At 49.4% G+C, this 17,905-nt stretch overlaps 1 protein-coding gene across 3 annotated transcripts in view; it reads left to right on the top strand.

Moving 5' to 3' along the window:
* Nucleotides 1-15,174, top strand: part of Rab11fip1 (RAB11 family interacting protein 1) — a 30,688-nt gene extending 15,514 nt beyond the window's left edge. The window contains exons 2-6 of one of the 3 annotated variants that reach the window (XM_050146756.1): nt 142-578; nt 1,782-2,562; nt 3,578-5,296; nt 6,128-6,236; nt 10,715-15,174. In XM_050146756.1, coding sequence (XP_050002713.1) covers nt 142-578; nt 1,782-2,562; nt 3,578-5,296; nt 6,128-6,236; nt 10,715-10,933 — 3,265 coding nt within the window. In that variant the 3' untranslated portion in view covers nt 10,934-15,174. Of the gene's footprint in view, nt 1-141; nt 579-1,781; nt 2,563-3,496; nt 5,297-6,127; nt 6,237-10,714 lie in introns of all 3 variants that reach the window. The other 2 variants (XM_050146755.1, XM_050146757.1) reach the window with 2 other exon arrangements.
* Nucleotides 15,175-17,905: the final 2,731 nt, after the last annotated feature.

Here is a 17,905-nt window from a genome sequence, read left to right as displayed (position 1 = left end):
CCCCGCTTCCTGCTCCTCACTGAGACAGTGTAGAAGAGCGTTTGTGTGAGAGGTCGGAGCAGCAGAGAGAACTCACTGATGTCAGGGCCCCGTTGGAGCTGCTCCCATCCAAACGTAACCTCTCGTCCTTTCCTCCTCTAGATGGTACACCTTGAAGTCCAAGCCAGGAAAGAAGGACAAAGAGCGAGGAGAAATCGAGGTCGATATCCAGTTTATGAGAAACAACATGACCGCCAGCATGTTTGACCTCTCCATGAAGGATAAGTCCCGGAATCCTTTTGGAAAACTGAAGGACAAGATCAAAGGGAAGAACAAGGATAGCGCATCGGACACCGCTTCAGCCATCGTCCCCAGCACGACACCCTCGGTCGACAGCGATGAGGAGTCTTCCCCCAAAGACAAGAAAAAGAAGTCAAAGATCAAGACTCTGTTTTCCAAGTCGAATTTGCAGAAGACGCCGCTCTCCCAGTCCATGTCTGTCCTGCCTACGTCCAAGCCAGACAAAGTGATGCTCCGCCCCGGAGACTTGCAGTCCCGGTGGGACGATGACGAGGATGAGTCCTCCTCCACCTCGGATGGTGAGTTCTCGTCTTTGCTCACTCACCCGCTTCCCCGGTCTCCCTGACTTTGCTCTGAGAAGGAACGGGTGGGTCTTTGGGATTTAGTTACCACAGCAATGATGGTGATGAAGTTCACTAAGACTTTCTTTCCTAAGAGAATACAAATGTCTTCTCCTAGGCTTTGGAGCTCACAGAATAAGTGCATTTGAGGTTTTGGTTTGGTTTGGTTTTGGCTTTTCTGCTGCTGTTTGTCTTCTCACAGTCCTGGGGATCTGATCCAGGGTCTTGAGTATTCTGGACAAGTGCTCTAACACTGACTCACACACCAAGCACCTATTGTATATGAAAAAATAAAACGATAGGACCGTCCATATTGTAGTAGGACCGTGTTATATGTCTGATACTTCGTTAATTCCTTGGGTGTCTGCTGAGCCTCTATCGTGTGCTTAACTCCCATGTGGTGCGTCCCTGCTGGAAGCTAAATAGTCCAGTCTCCTTAACCCGAGTTGTGTATTTTGAACTCCAGCTTCAATTACTGAATCCCTTTTAGCCGCCAAATTCTGTTACTCTATCGAGAACATTGCCTTTTCTATTGGTTTAACACAGAATTTCTTCACTTTAGCATCCCTGACTGACTGGGCTGATAATTCTCGTGGGGAACCATCTTGTGCGTTGTAGGATGCGTAGGCAGTACCAGCTCCTTCCTATTGGTTACCACGACTGAAGACGCGTGCAAACGCTGATAGATTGACAGATGCCACTGCCCGCTGCAACTACTTATTACCACCCCCACGTCCACGCCTCCCCTCTTCCTGTCTTTGCAATGCTGATGGCATCATACATGGCTTATCAGGAACCCATCACTGAGCTGTGCCCCAAATCACTCACTCATGGAGTGAGTTTCTTTCTTTCTTTCTTTCTTTCTTCCTTCCTTCCTTCCTTCCTTCCTTCCTTCCTTCCTTCCTTCCTTTCATTCTTTTTTCTTTTTGTTCCTAGAGCCTTGGGCTTGATGACAAATGATTTGCCTCTGAGCTCTAGCCTCAGCTTCATCTCTTTGTTTGGTGTGTGTGTAGGTCAGAGGCTAGCTTGTGGGGGTCAGTTCTCTTTTGACCGTGGGAGCCCTGGGTATTTAACTCAGGTCACCAGGCTTTGCAGTCAATACCTCCACTCCCTGAACTGTCTCTCCAGAACTTAACCCTCTGTGGTTTACTTCCTTCCCAGTCATGTCCCACAAGAGAACACCCAGCATGGATCACGCACAACCGAACCAGACCAACTTCAGCCTTCCCAAGAAAGAGGGGCTCTCCTTCCTCGGCGGCCTCCGCTCTAAGAACGACTCCCTCTCAAGATCTAACCTCTGTATCAATGGGAACCATGTTTATATGGAACAGACAGAGGCTAAGAGTGAGGTCAGGGACAGCAGCCCTTCAAATTCCCCATCCCCGCAGGGCTTCCGGAAGAGGCATTTATTCTCCTCCACTGAAAACCTGGCTGCCCGGTCTCCTAAGGAACTAGGGGAAGTAACCTCTGACAGACAGCTGTCCGATGCTTCCACCAAGGATTCTGTGAAGTCCATGTCTTTGCCATCCTACCGATCTCTGACCAGCGAGGATGGTAGAGAGAGCGTGTCTCCAGCAAACGTGGAGACTCCGAGAGAAATGAAAGAGAGCAAGAAGCAGGAGAGCAAGAAGTCCTCCCTGCTTTCTCTGGTGACAGGAAAGAAAGATGCGGCTAAAGGCAGTGAAGGCGAGCCTCTTCCCACTGTCTCAGAGAAAGAGAAGGAAAGGCAGGGCGTGCGCGTGGAAGCCCAGCTGAGGGAGGAAGACCCTGGGAGACGGTCAGAGAGAGATGTCGTACCTGCCGCCTCGGAGAGGGGCAACTCCCTGAACCGCTTTGAAGATGTACAGATCTCAGCCCCAGAAGCCGGCCTGGAGCCTAAGTCTGAACCAAAGCCACCAGTTCCCGCTGCGAGGGCTCTGCAGACCAAAGCCGTGAAGCCTAGGTAAATTAGTTTTTTACAAATGGGGTCTTTCTCTGCTACTGTCTGACATTAGCAATCTCCACTAGAGCAAACCTGGTCAGTTTCAGGATGTGTATGCAGAAGCCTGCGAGTCTTAAGTCATTTGAGCCAGTCACCTCTGCTGGCCTGGCTTGCCCAGCACAAAGAGCCAGAGGTGTTTCCCAGCCTAAAGCCACAGCTCAGCCATATGTGGGCGGGAGGGGGGGGGATTGTTTTTCTCGGTGAGCTAACCAGACTCTAGTGAAAGGAGAGAGTCTGGCCGATTCTGAGCATTCTTGGCTGTGGTGGGTACATGGGCAGAACCTGGGTTTAAGGTTTCACCTCACGCTGCCCAGTGGAGATGGCTGCCTTTCCTCCTGGCATTTGGCATCCGTTTGCTGGTGCGAGAGACCCTTGGTCCCCCTTTAGTGTAGCTGTGGTCATTCTTTGTCTCCTCTGTACCTGATCATAAGCACCAGACTCATCAAGAAGGAGCAGCTTCTGAGTGACGTTCACATTGACATTTCTCTGGTATGGGGGGGTGGGGTGGGGCAGAACTCTTTGGAGATTGTGCACAGGTGTATTTTTCTCTCCTACGTTTATACTTGTTGCCTTGTCTAAAGGAACTGTAGTCTGCCTGTTGTTCCAGCTGAATCTTTCCCTTGTGTGACAGATGTGCTTGGTGCCCAGCAGTGTCTCTTCCTGTGGGGAGAGTGTGTCTCAGTTGTGGCATGTATGAGGCCCAGGCTTTGATTCCCCGACACTGGAGAAACACAAAGCGATCCATTTGTATGTCAAGAATTGCCGTTCCCTTGGCTTTGTAGATCCTGCTCCAAATGTAAAAAACAAAACACCTGTCCCTCTTTAATGAGTGTTTTTATGTTTCTTGAAATGCATCTGCAACTGACCTGCAGATTTTATTTTGTCCTTTTTGCAGACTGGACGCACCTCCAGAGGCCCAACCCAAAGCCAGGCTTCCTTCCCCTGACTCTGCTCTCTCTCCTTCTCTTCCTTCCAGCTCTCCTCAGGCCCCTCTCTTTTCTGACCCGAGAGGTGACGCAGAGACACAATCCTCTGAAAGTCCTTCTGCCTCCTCCTCTTTCTCATCTCCCCTGGCAGCTCCCCTCTCCACATCCACCCCAATTGAACACTGGCCCCCCACAGGCAAGAGGGAGATTGATGCTGAAGAACCCCCTTTGTTCCTCAAGGCTGTCTCTCAGAAGGAGAGTGTAATGTCAGCTCCGAACACTGGTTCTTCTGCCTCAGGACCGCCTTTTAAACAACTGACCATCCCAGTGCAGAAAGGGATGGAAGATTCTTCAGGGGGCGAGACCAAGGAGACAGGCACTGGGAAGGAAGCCGGCAGTGATGAGTCAGGAAAGAACCCCATGAGACATCATGAAGAACATGTGAAGGTTCCTGTCCCAGAGCAACACTGGGCCCCCTCACCTGAAGAGATCCCGGACGTACCCTCTGGGCCTTCACTCAGGAGTGGCAGCAGTGCAAACCCTGCTGAGAAGTCCCCCTCAGAGGGAAAGACGGACTCTGAGCGTCAGTCTAGGTCTTTTGTGGAGAACGATCACGGTGGTGGGATGGCTCGTGCAGGCAAAGAAGCAACACCCCCTCTTCAAGAGGAAGAGGCGGCCTCCCTGTTTGATAGCATAGCAAGGAAACACGAAGAGATACATTCGAATGCCAGTGGAGGTGAAAAGAAAGTCAAGAAACGTGTGTCCTTCTCTGAACAACTCTTCGTGGAAGAAGAAACAGAAAAACCCACTGAGCTTGAGGAGGAGGATGAGAGCCATCCCCAGCGGCTGACACGTGAAGGACCTATGGCTGGAGGCAGCCCTGATGCAGAGTCTCCTGAGTGTCCCCACACAGAAGGCGCAGGAGAGGAACCTGTGACCACGGCACCTCGGCCCATCACTCCTTCTGAAAGCGAGAGTTTCTCAGAAGATCCCACAAGTGGCGCCAGCCCAGCAAGAGTCACCCGACTCTGGAGGGTCGTGGAGAATGGTGGCCTTATGACTCAGTATCAGAGCAAAGCCAGCGATCATGAAGGCCTGCTGTCTGACCCGCTGAGCGACCTCCCATCTGCCTCTGATCTGAGCCTGTCTCTTCCTTCCATTCCCGAAGTGGCATCAGATGATGAAAGAATAGACGAGGCTGGAGATGGAGGAGAGGCAGAAAAGCTGGTTGATCCACAAGCAGGAGTTTCACCCCTGAACATGTCACCTTCCGGTCTGGAGAAGGCAGAGGGGCTGAGTGGGGGGACACATGAGTCGGTGCTCGTGGAGAATCCACATGACTTCAGGCCAAATTCTTCCAGAATGGCTCCTTCCGAGCAGACAGCAGCACTAGGAATTGCTGAGCCCCGTCTTGGCAAGAGCTCAGGTGTGAATAAACAGTTACCAGGCCCTGGTACTGCCGAGGAAGAGGAACTGGAGCCCAGTGGGAGGCCAGGCTCTCCTCTCCGCACACCCCAGGGCTCTCCCCTGCCCAGCCCCCCACCCTCTGAGACCTTTCCTGCTGCACACTCTTTGCCTCGCTCTCCACATTCCAGTGGCCACCACACCAGTGTAGCAGAGTCTCAAATAAAAGCAACCCCAGAAGGCTCCGCTGGTAAAGTTGAAAATTTTGGCAAGAAGAAGCCACTCCTCCAAGCCTGGGTCACACCCTCAGAGATACATCCAGTCTCGGCTCAGCCAAGCGCTGGAGCTGGGGCAGCCAAGCACAGGTGAGAGCCGTTGGGGGAGATTGTCTGTGCATGGGAAAGCTGCCCTCTCTTTGCTTTTACCTGCAGAGACCATGTCTTCAAAACGAACGGATGTCCTAATGTCAGAATTTGCCCGTTTCGCCGCCGGCAAGGCTTGTCACTGCAGGGCCATGTACTTTGTGTTTGTACTCAAGAATCCAGCCGCGTGTGTAGCAAGGATATGGTAGTCTTCAAAGATAACCTAGGAATGCTCCTGCAGTGTGATAGAGCTCTGTAGCTGCGGAAGTGTGGGGCGCTTGTGTCTCCAGGGGCTCAGAAGCCAGCTGAGGTGGAGTGGTAGAACAGGACATCCTCTGAGGACCGCTCAAAGAGCAGCTCGCGTGATCTGCGCTCTCCCTTACTGTAGACGCCTACGAGGATGAGAAACTTCCTTTCTGTCTTTCTTCTGTATTGTTAACATTGGTTTGTTTGTTTTAATTAAAATCATTTTTTTTTTTTGCAGCGCTGGGGATGGAACCAGAGGCCTTGTGCATGCTGGGCCAGTACTGTACCACAGAGCTACATTCCAGCCTGAGAGACTGTCTTAATGCTCTTGTGTCTATAAGCAGCCTGAGGCACTTAGTGTCTACTGGGACCCCCACCCCTACTCCCCGAGCCGGGGATGAGCTTTGGTGGTTGTGTGTGACTCTCTGATCCATTTGACGTTGAATTCCACAGGAGCTAAGGCAGAAGCTGGATGTGGGGCCGGAGATGATTCCCCTCCCCCTTGCTCATCTTGCGGGCAGCCCCCTTTGAGTAGTCCTCAGCTTTGTGGTTACGGAAAGCTTAAGGATCCTTTTCTTGTCTTTCTAGGCTTCATCCCGTGAAGCCGATGAACACAACAGCCACCAAGATTGCAAACCCCAGCTTGGGTACTGCTGCCATCATCAGTGAGAACACGATCAACGAAGCCACTATAAAGGTATGCTTTCTGAGAATTTGGCATGTTGCTAACATAGGCAGAGCTTGCATGGATAGAGTCACCATTACAGCTGGTCTCCATCTGTGCAGCTACACAGGGGTCTGATGGGAGGAGAACTTGAGCTCCTTTAGTCTGGAGACCAGCCTGGGCAACATAGCGAGATGCTGTCTCGGAACAAACAACAGCGAAAGTTACAGACCTTGGGACAATTCTGGGAATTACTTATGCAGACCTCTGTGTCTGGAGTGTGATAACCTCTAAGGGCCCCCAGACTGTCCATTGAATGGATAATTTTATTTTTCACTACATTCTTTCTTGTCTCTAAGCAATATGATTGCCACTGGCACTGTATGTTTGTGGTTTTTGTTTATTTTGTTTCGTTTTTCTTAAAGACAAAGTCTCTGTAGCCCAGACTGGCCCAGGCAATCCTTATGACTCAGCCTCCCGAGTGCTGGGGTTACACAGGTGCCCCACCATGTTCATCTGGCAGTTCTCCTTAAAGAAAAGATTTCCTTTCCCTTTCCCTTCCGTCCCTCCCTCCCTCCCTCCCTTCCTTTCTTTTGTTTTGTTTCTTTTAGACAGGTTTTTTCATGTAGCCTTAGCTATCCTGAAACTCACTCTGTAGACCAGGCTGTTCTCAAATTCACAGAGATCCACCTGCCACCAGCACCCAGAATGCTGGAATTAAAGGCGTGCACTATCACATCCCGGCTTCTTTTTTATCTTTAGGCAAGAATATAAAATTCTTGATACAGACGTGCTGGATTTTATCACTGTACTTCAAAATGGTTTCCAACATTTACAAAGTTGCAACAATAGCACAAAGAACTCCTATAGACTGCCATCCGGATTCCCCGGTTGTTCACATTTACCCAGTTTGCATTATCTTTTTTGTTTGTTTGTTAACAAACATTAAGTGTGGGTCTGGTACCTAAGGAGGCCAGTAGAGGGCACTAGGTCCCCTGGAACTGGAGTTAAAGATGGTTGTGAGCCACCATGTGGGTGTTGGAAACCAAACGTAGCCCTTTACAAGAGCAGCAAGAGCTCTTAAACTGATGAGCCGACTCTCCTGCCCCTTGTCTGTCTGTGTGTCTGTCTGCCTGCCTATTTTTGATTGGTTGGCTGCTTGACTTGACTGATGTACTAGGCATTGAGCCCAGAGAGAAGCAAATGCCTCTTTTTCAGAAAGTAAACAAGACCCTCGATTCCCATTTTATGCCCTCTTCCCTGTTCATTTAATCAAGGGTTTATCTCCCGGGACTGAGTGGACAATAACTTAGTAAAAAAGGTGCCCTTCTCACTCTGCCTCCTGTGTGTGCTCACTGCTGCCCCTCGGCCTGCCATAAATCTCTTGGGCTTGGACCCTCCCAAGTAAATATTCTAGGTAAATACAGAAAGCTCCTGGAAGACTGCTGTTGGCTTTCTAGAGAAGAGCAGCTTTGTACTAGGCATAAAGCAGCGTTTGTAAAAAAATAACTTCAAAATAAGAGAGTCTGGGGAGAGAAATCACAGAGCCAAAGTAAAGGAAAAGCTAGTGAGGTCATTGCAACAGCGTTGTTTGGGTTTATTCCCTTGGCTGTTGTTTTAGGTCCTCCATTAAATAATCGTTTTGTGAGTTTGACAGTTTCACACGACTATACAATGTACTGAGATTATTTATGGTCCCCTCCTAGTACTCCTTCTCCACCCCGCACTCCGCGCTCACCCCGCTTCTGCGGCTCTCCTTTCTCTTCCTAAGAGTGCTTCTCCTACCCCATGTCCCGTCTGCCTGTAAACTGCCACAGCTGTGTACTCGTGAGTGCAAGGCCGCGTCCTCCCGGCAGCACGCCTGAGCTAAGTGAGACCTTGTCTCAGAAAGAAGGCTGTGGAGGGACAGCAAAGAGGAAAGAAAAAAAGAAAGCCGGGTGTGGTGACACACACTGGTAATCTCCAGTATTGAGTGGTGGAGGCAGGAGGGTCAGAAACTCAAGGCCAGTATGGGGGGCGCGAGGTCCTATCTCATAGAGAAGGAAGAGATGGAGAGCAACCAAGTTGTTACGGATTTAATAATGCTGGGCCCATACTTGCTAAACACACACTCTGTCACCAAGCTACATGCTCAACCACTAATTAGTGTTTCTTAATAAAACCCTTATATAGAGAGAGGTGTAGTCTACAAACCTCCGGGGCATGTTTCTTGATGTGAAACGTCAGTGGACACTTTTTGGTTTTTCTAGACAAGGTTTCTACAGTCCCGGAGTGCTGGAACTCTCTGTAGACCAGGGTAGCCTCGAATTACAAAGATCTGCCTGCCTCTTCCCAGGTGCTAGGATTAAAGGCGTGTGCCACCGCCATCCGGCAGTGCACGCCTTTTCTGTGGCAAACTGCATTTGACAAGAAAAGACGGGGTCTCACTCTGTAACCCTGACTGGCCTGGAACTGGCCTCAAACCTGTCTACCTCTGCCTCCTGAGAGCAGGATTAAAGGTGTGTGCTTCTACGGCCAGCCTCAAGCCTCATATCATTTTTTTAAGCATAATTTAGTATTGTTAAGTACATCCACGTGTGTGTCCAACATCCAGAACGCTTGTAGACATGAAACTGATTTTTAGACTTTTTTTTTTTTTTTTTTTTTTGAGATACTGTGTCACCATAGCAAAGGCTGGTCTAGAACTCGCTTCATGATGCAGGCACTCATTTTGAGTGCTGGGATTACAGGTGTGTGCCATCATGCCCGATTTGAATATAGTCTTGGAGGTCACACACACAGTGACTGCAGGGGTAGAGCATTGATGTGTCACACACAAGACCCGGAATTTAATCCTTAACAGCAAGAACACAAACAGTGACCAGAAAAGGTCACCCCCTCTGAATAGATCCTCAACAAGATGAAAGGAAAAAAGCGGGGCTGGGGGATGGAGAAGCAAATGTTGGAGAAATAGCCCAGAATCTCGATTATTCATGTACCATCTGACTTGGACTCAAGCTTGCTGTGTCTGTGAAAACAGCAGCCAGGGAGAGCAGGATTTCTCTGAATTCGGTCTCCTTGGGCAGTTTGCTCCCTGGATGCGGGAGGAGGCTTCTGTGCTGTTGTTGCTATTACTGTTACTATTACTCTGCCCCGGCTCTGCTTGGAGGTGGTAGGCTCTTGACTTATTGGTCTTCCTGGTAGAAGTTGAAAGTGGCAAGCTCTCAGGGAAAAAACAGGTTACTGCCCTGGAATTCTCTGGGCAGAAGTCACCTTGAGTTGCTCAGGAGTCCTGCTTTCCTGATTTATAAATCTGCTAAGCTGCAGATTGCCAGGCCCGCCCGCCTTCTTACTCCCTCTCAAGACCTTGACGTGACTGGTTACTTCTTAGCGAGTCCCTTATCTCTGATTTCCCTTTGGCTCAGAAGTCTTTGGTTTGCAGTTAGAGTCTCCTTGTCCCAGATGATAAATGTTCATTAAAAGTGACTGTTCGGGACACGCGCTCCCCTCAGAAACAGGGACAGTCAGGCTTTGGGACAGGCTACCACGTACCCAGAGAGTGTGTACTCAGGTGACCTGTGAGGTCCATGGCCCGATGGCACGTGGCTTTAGCTATACACGTTTTGAGAGTGTGGAGTGAGTTTTGGTAGGGTCTCAGAGGGCGCCTAGGGGTAGCAGACTGACGTCACTGGCTAATACCCAACAGCGTTGGCAGGAGGATGCGCCCCCACATCTTTGTGCGCCACCTTGGGGCTTGCTTGTCCCAGCTCTGTACCGATAGCTGGTTGTATGACTCCAGGAGCTTTAAAGGAGATCAAGCGGTTCATCCACCTCAGCCTCCCAAGTGGCTGGGCTCAGGTGTGCACACTAGGATTACCTGACGCTGCTTTCTCCGTCTCCCGCCAAGGCCTCGTTGTGTTCCTTCCCACCGCCCCTTTTAGTGTACGTGGTTGTTTTGCCTGTGAGCATGAGTGTGCGTCCATGTGGGCGGGGCCGGGGGGTGCTGGAGGAGGCTGAGAAGAGAGTGCAGGGTCCTGGAACTGGAGTTATAGATGGTTGTGAGCCACCGTGTGGGTGCCAGGAATTGAGCCAGATCCTCTGAAAGAGCAGCCAGTGCTCTTAACTACTGAGCCATGGCTCCAGCCCCCTCACTACATTTCCTGACAACATGTACCTCGAGTCAAGACGAGGGCTCTGACGGCTAGGAGTCAAGGAAGGTTTCTGCTTTTTAAGTGTTGTTTGCGATGCCTTGGCACTTTTCTCAGTCAGCTGCCTGGTTCCAACCTGTGTTGAAGTGCATTTCCATGCCAGGTGTGATTGCACACACCTTTAATCTCAACACCTGGGAGGCAGAGCCAGGCCGATCTTCGAGTTCATGGCCAGCCTGGTCTACAGAGCGAGGCGCTGAAGAATAACAACAAAATGGGCTTCTGAGAGACTCTGACGGCCGCTGACATTGTCTTCGCATTCCTTTCAGATGTCTGGTTTCTCTGTGGCTTGTAACCGTTTCTCTCTTCTTTCCCTCCCCAAAGAAATACCAGCCGTCGGATCCTGCCTTCGCCTACGCACAACTGACCCACGACGAGCTGATCCAGTTGGTCCTCAAACAGAAGGAAACCATCAGCAAGAAGGAGTTCCAGGTGCGAGAGCTGGAAGACTACATTGACAACCTGCTGGTCAGGGTCATGGAGGAGACGCCCAACATCCTCCGAGTGCCGTCTCAGCTTGGCAAGAAGGCCGGAAAGATGTGACCTGCAGGAGGGAAGTGGAGATGTTTTGTGATCTTGTGTCCGGTGCCTCTTGAGGTCAAGGGTGTGTGGTCTGCCTAATAACCAGCACACAGGCTCCCATTACCGGGTGTGTGCCTTGTCTGTCAAGAGTCAATTCTCCTAGTTGAAACCAGGTTAATTATTACAATGAATCTTGTCTATACATTCCCAGAGTGTGTGTTTAAATGCCACGGTGCCTTTAACTAAGTTGTGAATGCACGATTTGATCCTGAGCCATCGATTCAGGGGGCGCCATCGGAACTAATGTATTTTAACACTGGGGTTGCTGCCCTCTGGTACCGAGATTTTTCCAGTATGTATCCTCCATGAAGCCAGGCTTTGGCTGAGATCAGAAAGGGACTCTACTGTGGGACCGTTTTACCTCCTTTCTTGGTGTTGGAGCAGCTCAAGTATGGCATATGCTAAATTTTTATGTCTTGTGAACGTCCGAAGAGTCAAGGGTTGTTTGGGTAGGGTTTTTGTTGGGGGAGGGGCATTGTTCTGTTTTTAAGATGGGCTCTTGTCTAGTCCAGGCTGCTCTTGAACTCACTGTATAGCTGAGACTAGCCTTCTTAGACTTTGAACAAGCTGCCTCTTCCATTTCCTTCTACCTTCTAGCCTTAAAAGTATGCTCTTGTGGATGGGGAGATACAGCCCAGTGGGTAAAGGGCCTGCAGTAGCTGCAGACGCTGGAGGGGCGGGGGCGGGGGGAGGGGGAGCAGGGACAGGACAGGCAGATCCCAGGGCCTCACTGGCCAGCCTTTCTAGCTGAAACAGGGAACTCTGGATTCAGTGAGGGACCCTGTCTTAATAACGTGAAAAGCTACCTTAAACCTCCGCCCTTCATATTCTCCCACATAGGTGAGCGCGCATGCGCACACACACAGACATGCTCCCACACCCACAAGCACATACACACAGCGTGCTCTTTAGATCCATAGGGCCGTCTCCCGGAGATATGAAGGAATTAAGGGGCTCAGCCGTTAAGAGCACTGACTGCTCTTCTAGAGGGACCCAGGTTCAATTCCCAGCACCCACACGGTAGCTTACAACTGTAACTCCAGTTCAAGGGGATCCGACACCCTCACACAGACATACATTCAGGCGAAACACCAATGCACATTTTTAAAAAAAGTCACTTTCCATCTAAGTAGGAAAAAATGGTCAGAGCCCCTCCTCTCGTGCTGACAGGGCTCCTGTTGCTGGATTGGCCTCTCCGGTGTCTGGAGAGAGGACTAAGCGATCCAGATGCTTGCTCCAACATCTGTGACGTAGAGAATGACTAGGAAGGGTCCTTTGGCTACGTCCTTCATTCCACGTCCTTGCTCCCATTTACTTATCTTGCTGGCTTTCCTGGCAGCCTTCTGGGAAGGGAGTAGCCAGAGTCCACTAGTTCCTCAAGATGAAGGAGCCCTGGGCTAGGGCACGGTTAGTACACAGTGGCAGAGCACTTCCTCCCTTGCCCCCACACTTGCCACTCCACCCCCAGACCTACCACCCCCACCCTTGCCACCCTCACCCCAGACTTAACCACCCCCATTCCAGGCTTGCTTTTTGATTGCTACTTCCTAATTTGGGGGAGTGTTTTTGTTGCTATTTTGAGGCAGAGTCTCACTGGCTTCAGACTTTCATCCCTCCTGCCCTAGCTTTACAAATACTGGGATCACTGATATGTGTCACCATGCCTGGTAGATTGCTGTAATTTTTAAAATAGATTTTTATATATATAACTAGTTTATATATAGAGAGAGACTAGATTTACATATAAATCTAGTTTAAAATATAGTTATATATATACACATGTGTGTGTATATATGTGTGTGTATATATATACATATATATATATATATAATTTTTAGAATCAGCCCCATTTTCACCAATAGAGGGAATTTCACTGCTGCTCACCTCATCCTGGAATTAAAGTGTTTCATGTTGCTCTTTTTTTTTTCTTCCTGATTGTAATGAAATCTTAACGTCTCTGCTAGGGGCAATCCCAGGCCAGTGGAATGGACAGGGTGGAGGTAGTGGTTATTAATGAAGAATCTCTGTCTGTCTGTCCTTGTCATCCGGAAGATGAGGGGCATTGACTACACTGGAGCACTTTAATCTGAAGGGCAAGACTGTCACTTGATTTATCTAATTACCTGTTAAGGTCCACACCTATTTTTATTTAATCCCTCCTACAATACTAGGGACCACTGCAAATCTCTGAGGTGGTTTGTATTTTTTTTTTTTTAGCGTTGCAAAATTCATTAATACGCCTATAAAGGAAACTATATTCACTTGAACTCTGAAAATGTACATGTATATGTCTGCTCTGCATCGTGTTTTTTTTTACTTGATAAAAATGCATTTTTACTGTGATAACCTAAGTGCATGGGGGAGGGGAGGGCACCGGTTCTGTTAACAACAAGTCTGGAGGGCTCTGCTGCTCCTGAGACCTTTGGTATGTTACTGGGTCAGCACCAGAGAGGACCATCTAGGTGGGGTGAATTCCTGGGCTCTGAAATGCCACTTGGGAACTCTGGAGAACTAAGAGTGGTTTGCCTCAAGGGCTTGACTGGAAAACATTGGCATTTCCAACCTAGCTGTAGCTCAGAGTACATAGAGGCCACAACTATTCAATGACTGTTCTTGAATGTGCATTTGGGGGCTGAGGGAAGCCTATAGGAAGCCGAGTCTGTGTTGAGCCACTGGCGGGGGCAGAGGTTGGTGATGTGGAGAGCCCTGGAGCTACTGAAGCTGGCCACTGGCTCGTGCCTGTAGCTACTCCTGAAGCCAACATGAGGAGCCCTGGAAGGGCCTGCGCTCTGGAAAAAAAGAGGGGCTTTTTCCTTGCCCTTGCCTGGCTGCCTCCAGAAAGCCCAGCCAAGGGCGTGAGGGAGCACTGGATTAAATACCAGCAGACTCCAGTTGGAGGTCAGTTTCCTGAAAAACAGTGGCCCAAGTGTTTCATACCATCTTATTCTTAACCTTGGCACATGTCCTGGCCTCCCTGTTTTATTCCAGTATGTTACAGGAAGGAACGAGCAACCCTGCCTTGTGCCATGTTCCACAGCTGTGCACATGTGCGATAGATGAGCCATGTGCTTCCAGATTCTAAGTTCTCAGGGCACCAAGAGAGGCTGGTCCATGATGCTTTCCCAGTTGCTCTTTTGAGGCCAGAGTTCTTCATCCCTGTGTTTTTTTGTTTGTTTGTTTGTTTTGTTTTGTTTTTCTACTCATCCCTGTGTTTTGTTTTTTTTTTTCCCCCAGTCAACCTTTCTTCGTTCCCTTTACTTTCGTGGTGTTGGGGATTAAACCCAGTGTCTTGTGCAGGTCAATGCTGTGCTCTCCCACCGAGTTACACCCGCAGCCAGTCCTCCACCCTGCTTTGTGATGCTTTATCTTTGTCTTTTTAGGCAGGTTCTCACGTAGCCCAGGTTAGCCTCTGCCTCCCCTTCACGTGCTGGGAATATCAGGATGCCACCACTCCCAGCTTTTTCTTTATTCTTTTGGCGGTGGAGTAGGGTACTGATTATTAAGGATCCTTCAAGACTGAAAAGCAGTCAGTTGCCTTAGATGGCAAACATGAACCCACGCCAACCCCAACTCTGGATTCTCCTACCTGCTTTGTGAGCTACTGAGTTGACTTTCCTCTTCAACTGCAGGCTCAGTGGTGTTTTAAATTACAGGATTACTGTTCCCTGGGTGTTGCTTTGGGGATTTTGAAGTTGACTGGTACTGCTTTTAAGAAATACCTAAGATGGGCAGTGGTGGCGCACGCCTTTAATCCCAGCACTCGGGAGGCAGAGGCAGGCGGATCTCTGTGAGTTCGAGGCCAGCCTGGTGTACAGAGTTCCAGGATGGCCAGTACTGTTACACAGAGAAACCCTGTCTCGAAAAACGAAACAAAAAGAAATACCCAAGGGATTAGGCGTGTAGCTCAGTTAGTGCGGTGCCTGCTTTACACACACAAAGCTCTAGGTTTGATCCCACCCTCCTCTCACCCTCCTCTCACCCCCTCCCACCCCTGTACTACATAGACTGAGCATTGTGGTGTCCACCTGTAATCCCAGCCAACACTTGGGAGGTGGAAACAGTGTGACCCGAGGTTCCACTTCATCCTCAGCAGCACAGGCATTTTAAATCAGGTGGGGATATGTGAGACCTTGTCTTAAAATTAAAAAGAAAAAAACCTTAAAGTTTTCTAACACTAAATAAAAAGATACTTCTTTCAAAGATTTGCGTCTGTACTTTACTTTGGGTGTGATAAAAGTTCCTTCTGTCTTGTTGGAAAACTTCCTGGGGTGATAGTATCCCATGATGGTCTCTCATGGGAAGCCCTGCAGCGACCACAATTGTGCCAAAGGGTGCCCGAGCTCCTCTGGAGAGGACAAACATCTCCTTCCTGCCTTTTCCTAGTCCTCATCTTATTCTGAGGGATCATGGCTTCAACACCATGTGACTATCTACCCAAACATTACAGAGAGAAGTCTTGGCCTGGGGTTCAGAAGTACCCCAACCTGAGAAGCAGATCCCTGGTCAGCTCTGCTGATCCATTAGAAGCCGTTAGGGCAGACAAAGGCGTCTCCTCCCAGGCATATCTCACTCCGCTCACATTTCCTTCGAGAATAAGTCTGTCTCAGCAGGAAGAGCATCTACTGGCCTCAGGTGTGCACCATGGCTCGTAGGCCTTGCTCCAGAGACTCTGGAGAGGAGCAGATACTGTTTCCCTCGAGGTGAGATGACATCGCAGAACCCATGATGCTCTAGGCTGGGGCAGGGGCTTCCATGGGGCATTTAATGGAGTGTCTGCATTAAGGAATTTGCAGATTTATATTTATTTGTATTCTCTCATTTGGGCTTTTTTTTATGGTACTAGGAATTTTTATTTTTCCAAAGTTTTCATAAATGACTAGCACTGTGAGATTTGGTTCTCTTGATCCCTCGTTTGCAATTCTTTCAGTTTGGTTCCTGCTACTGCTACCAAGCTCAGTGCATAGTCAGCCTAGTGTTTGCAAATTCCAGCTCAAGGAAGGACGCTTGTCTTGTCTTAACTTGGCTATTATTAGCAGAAGGCTTTTATGCTGGTGGGTGGGTGGGTGGGTGGATGGGTGGATGGATGGATGGATGGATGGATGGATGGATGGATGGATGGATAGAACGAACATAAAACGGGAAATAGCAATATGAACAGAATAAAAAGGAAACTCCCAAATCTGGACTTGGGAGCAGAAGCTGAGGCCGCAGGGATCAGCAAGCACCCTCCATGACAGCCAGGTCGTCTCGAGTAGTCCCCGGTGCTGACTCTCACCTACGCCAGGACATTTTTGTTCTGTACAAGCAGATGCTCTTTAACAGAAAGACCACTGTTTCGTTTTCAGTCTCAACTCTTTTCCAGAGCCTCATGTGAAATGCTGGGCGACCAGCAAGACGGCTTTGCACTAGAGGTGCTTGCCACACAAACCTGGGACCTGAGTTGTCCTAAAAGCCCACCGTGGAAGAAGAGAACTAGTCCCTGTAAGGTGTTCTCTGTCTCCACATATGTACTGTGATGTGCAGCGCACAACGCCTGTCTGCACTCCATGCACTACCATACAGTTCACGAGCTTTGGGCAAGGGGCTGGAGGTTGAAACATACAAAGACAAACAGAGACAGACAGACAGAGACACGGACCTCTAGACACTGGTAAGAAGCCCTTTATTCAATAGCACCATGGAGGCTTATATACCCAACAGTCAGGTGGGCCAACAGGTGAAAACCTTATCCTCTGATCCTCAAGGCAAGGCAACACGTGCTCGTGAAGCAGAACTGGTAAACAACTTTGACACAGCTTTCAGTAACTCAAATCAGAAGGAAAGTAAAGATCTCTAGCAGGGAAGAGCAGCTGGAGGCCAGGACTCCAAATGGTCCCAACGGTGGCGCATGCATGCCTGTATGTACAGACACTGATAGCTGATTTTTGAACAAATGCTTGATTTGTCAGCCTGTGGCACTCTTGGGAGGTAATCGACGTGCTAGGAGGGAGATGTAAAAATAATTTAGGTCATTCATCGATGGTACTGGTAACGCTATCCTTTCTTGGGTCTCTTTCCCGGCCACCACGAAGGGTCAGCAAAGCTCCACCATGTGTCCCAGCCATGATCTGGTGCTGTGACGCAAACAGAGCAGAACAGCCAGGCAGCCTTGCATGAAAACCTGAAATGGGAAACCAAAGCAAACCTGCCTTTCCAGCAGATCTCACCGGGTCCTTTGCTCCTCTCGTGGGAACAACACAGCCACAGTACCTGTTTTGAGCATACCTCATGACATGACCGCAATCTGCAACAGTCTATACTTTGCAACATGAACTGATAAGGGTTCAGAGGGAGACACACACCCCACCCCCACCCCAGCTAACCACCACCCAAGAAGAGCCAGGACCTTTTTGACAGCTTATGACTGCCACCTATGGGCCAAAAGGAGGACTTGCTGGATGAGGGCCCCCTGGCCTCAGCCCACCCGTGGAAAACAACGCTAGACAGGTGTTGTCCATCCTTCAAATCCAAAGTGTCAGCACACAGCTGTCCTTAGCTTAATAACCAGACAGATGGATCTGGCATTTGGGGCTTCTTTTTTTGTCACCAACTTCAGGATATTTGTGCTTTGCCTCTTGGGGCATACTGACCTAAAACTGGCTTAGTTGGCCCAGCATCTCCCACAATCAAAAACTCAAGAGTAAATATTCTCAGCATTTTAATTCTCTTGTTCTTTCCACACAGAAACCTGTATCCTGCGCTCTGGAAAGGGCCGTGTTGGAGACAGGGTCGAGGGGAGAAAGCTGCGTCTGTCCTTGCTTGTGGCCGAGTGCTCGGTTCAGACTGCACCTTCACTGCAGAAGGGAGCGCTGAGATACTGACTCTATTAGACAAACGAGACAAACTTAGACATGAAAAGCTTAGCTGCCTAAATATTTTTCAAGTGTTTTCTAT

This window comes from Alexandromys fortis, unplaced genomic scaffold (genome assembly GCF_014885135.2).
Source record: "Alexandromys fortis isolate MF-2015 unplaced genomic scaffold, M_Fortis_MF-2015_v1.1 scaffold_55, whole genome shotgun sequence".
In the NCBI taxonomy this organism is placed as follows: domain Eukaryota; kingdom Metazoa; phylum Chordata; class Mammalia; order Rodentia; family Cricetidae; genus Alexandromys; species Alexandromys fortis.
Note: the sequence above shows the minus strand (reverse complement) of the source record. Positions and strands in the feature narration are given on the sequence as shown.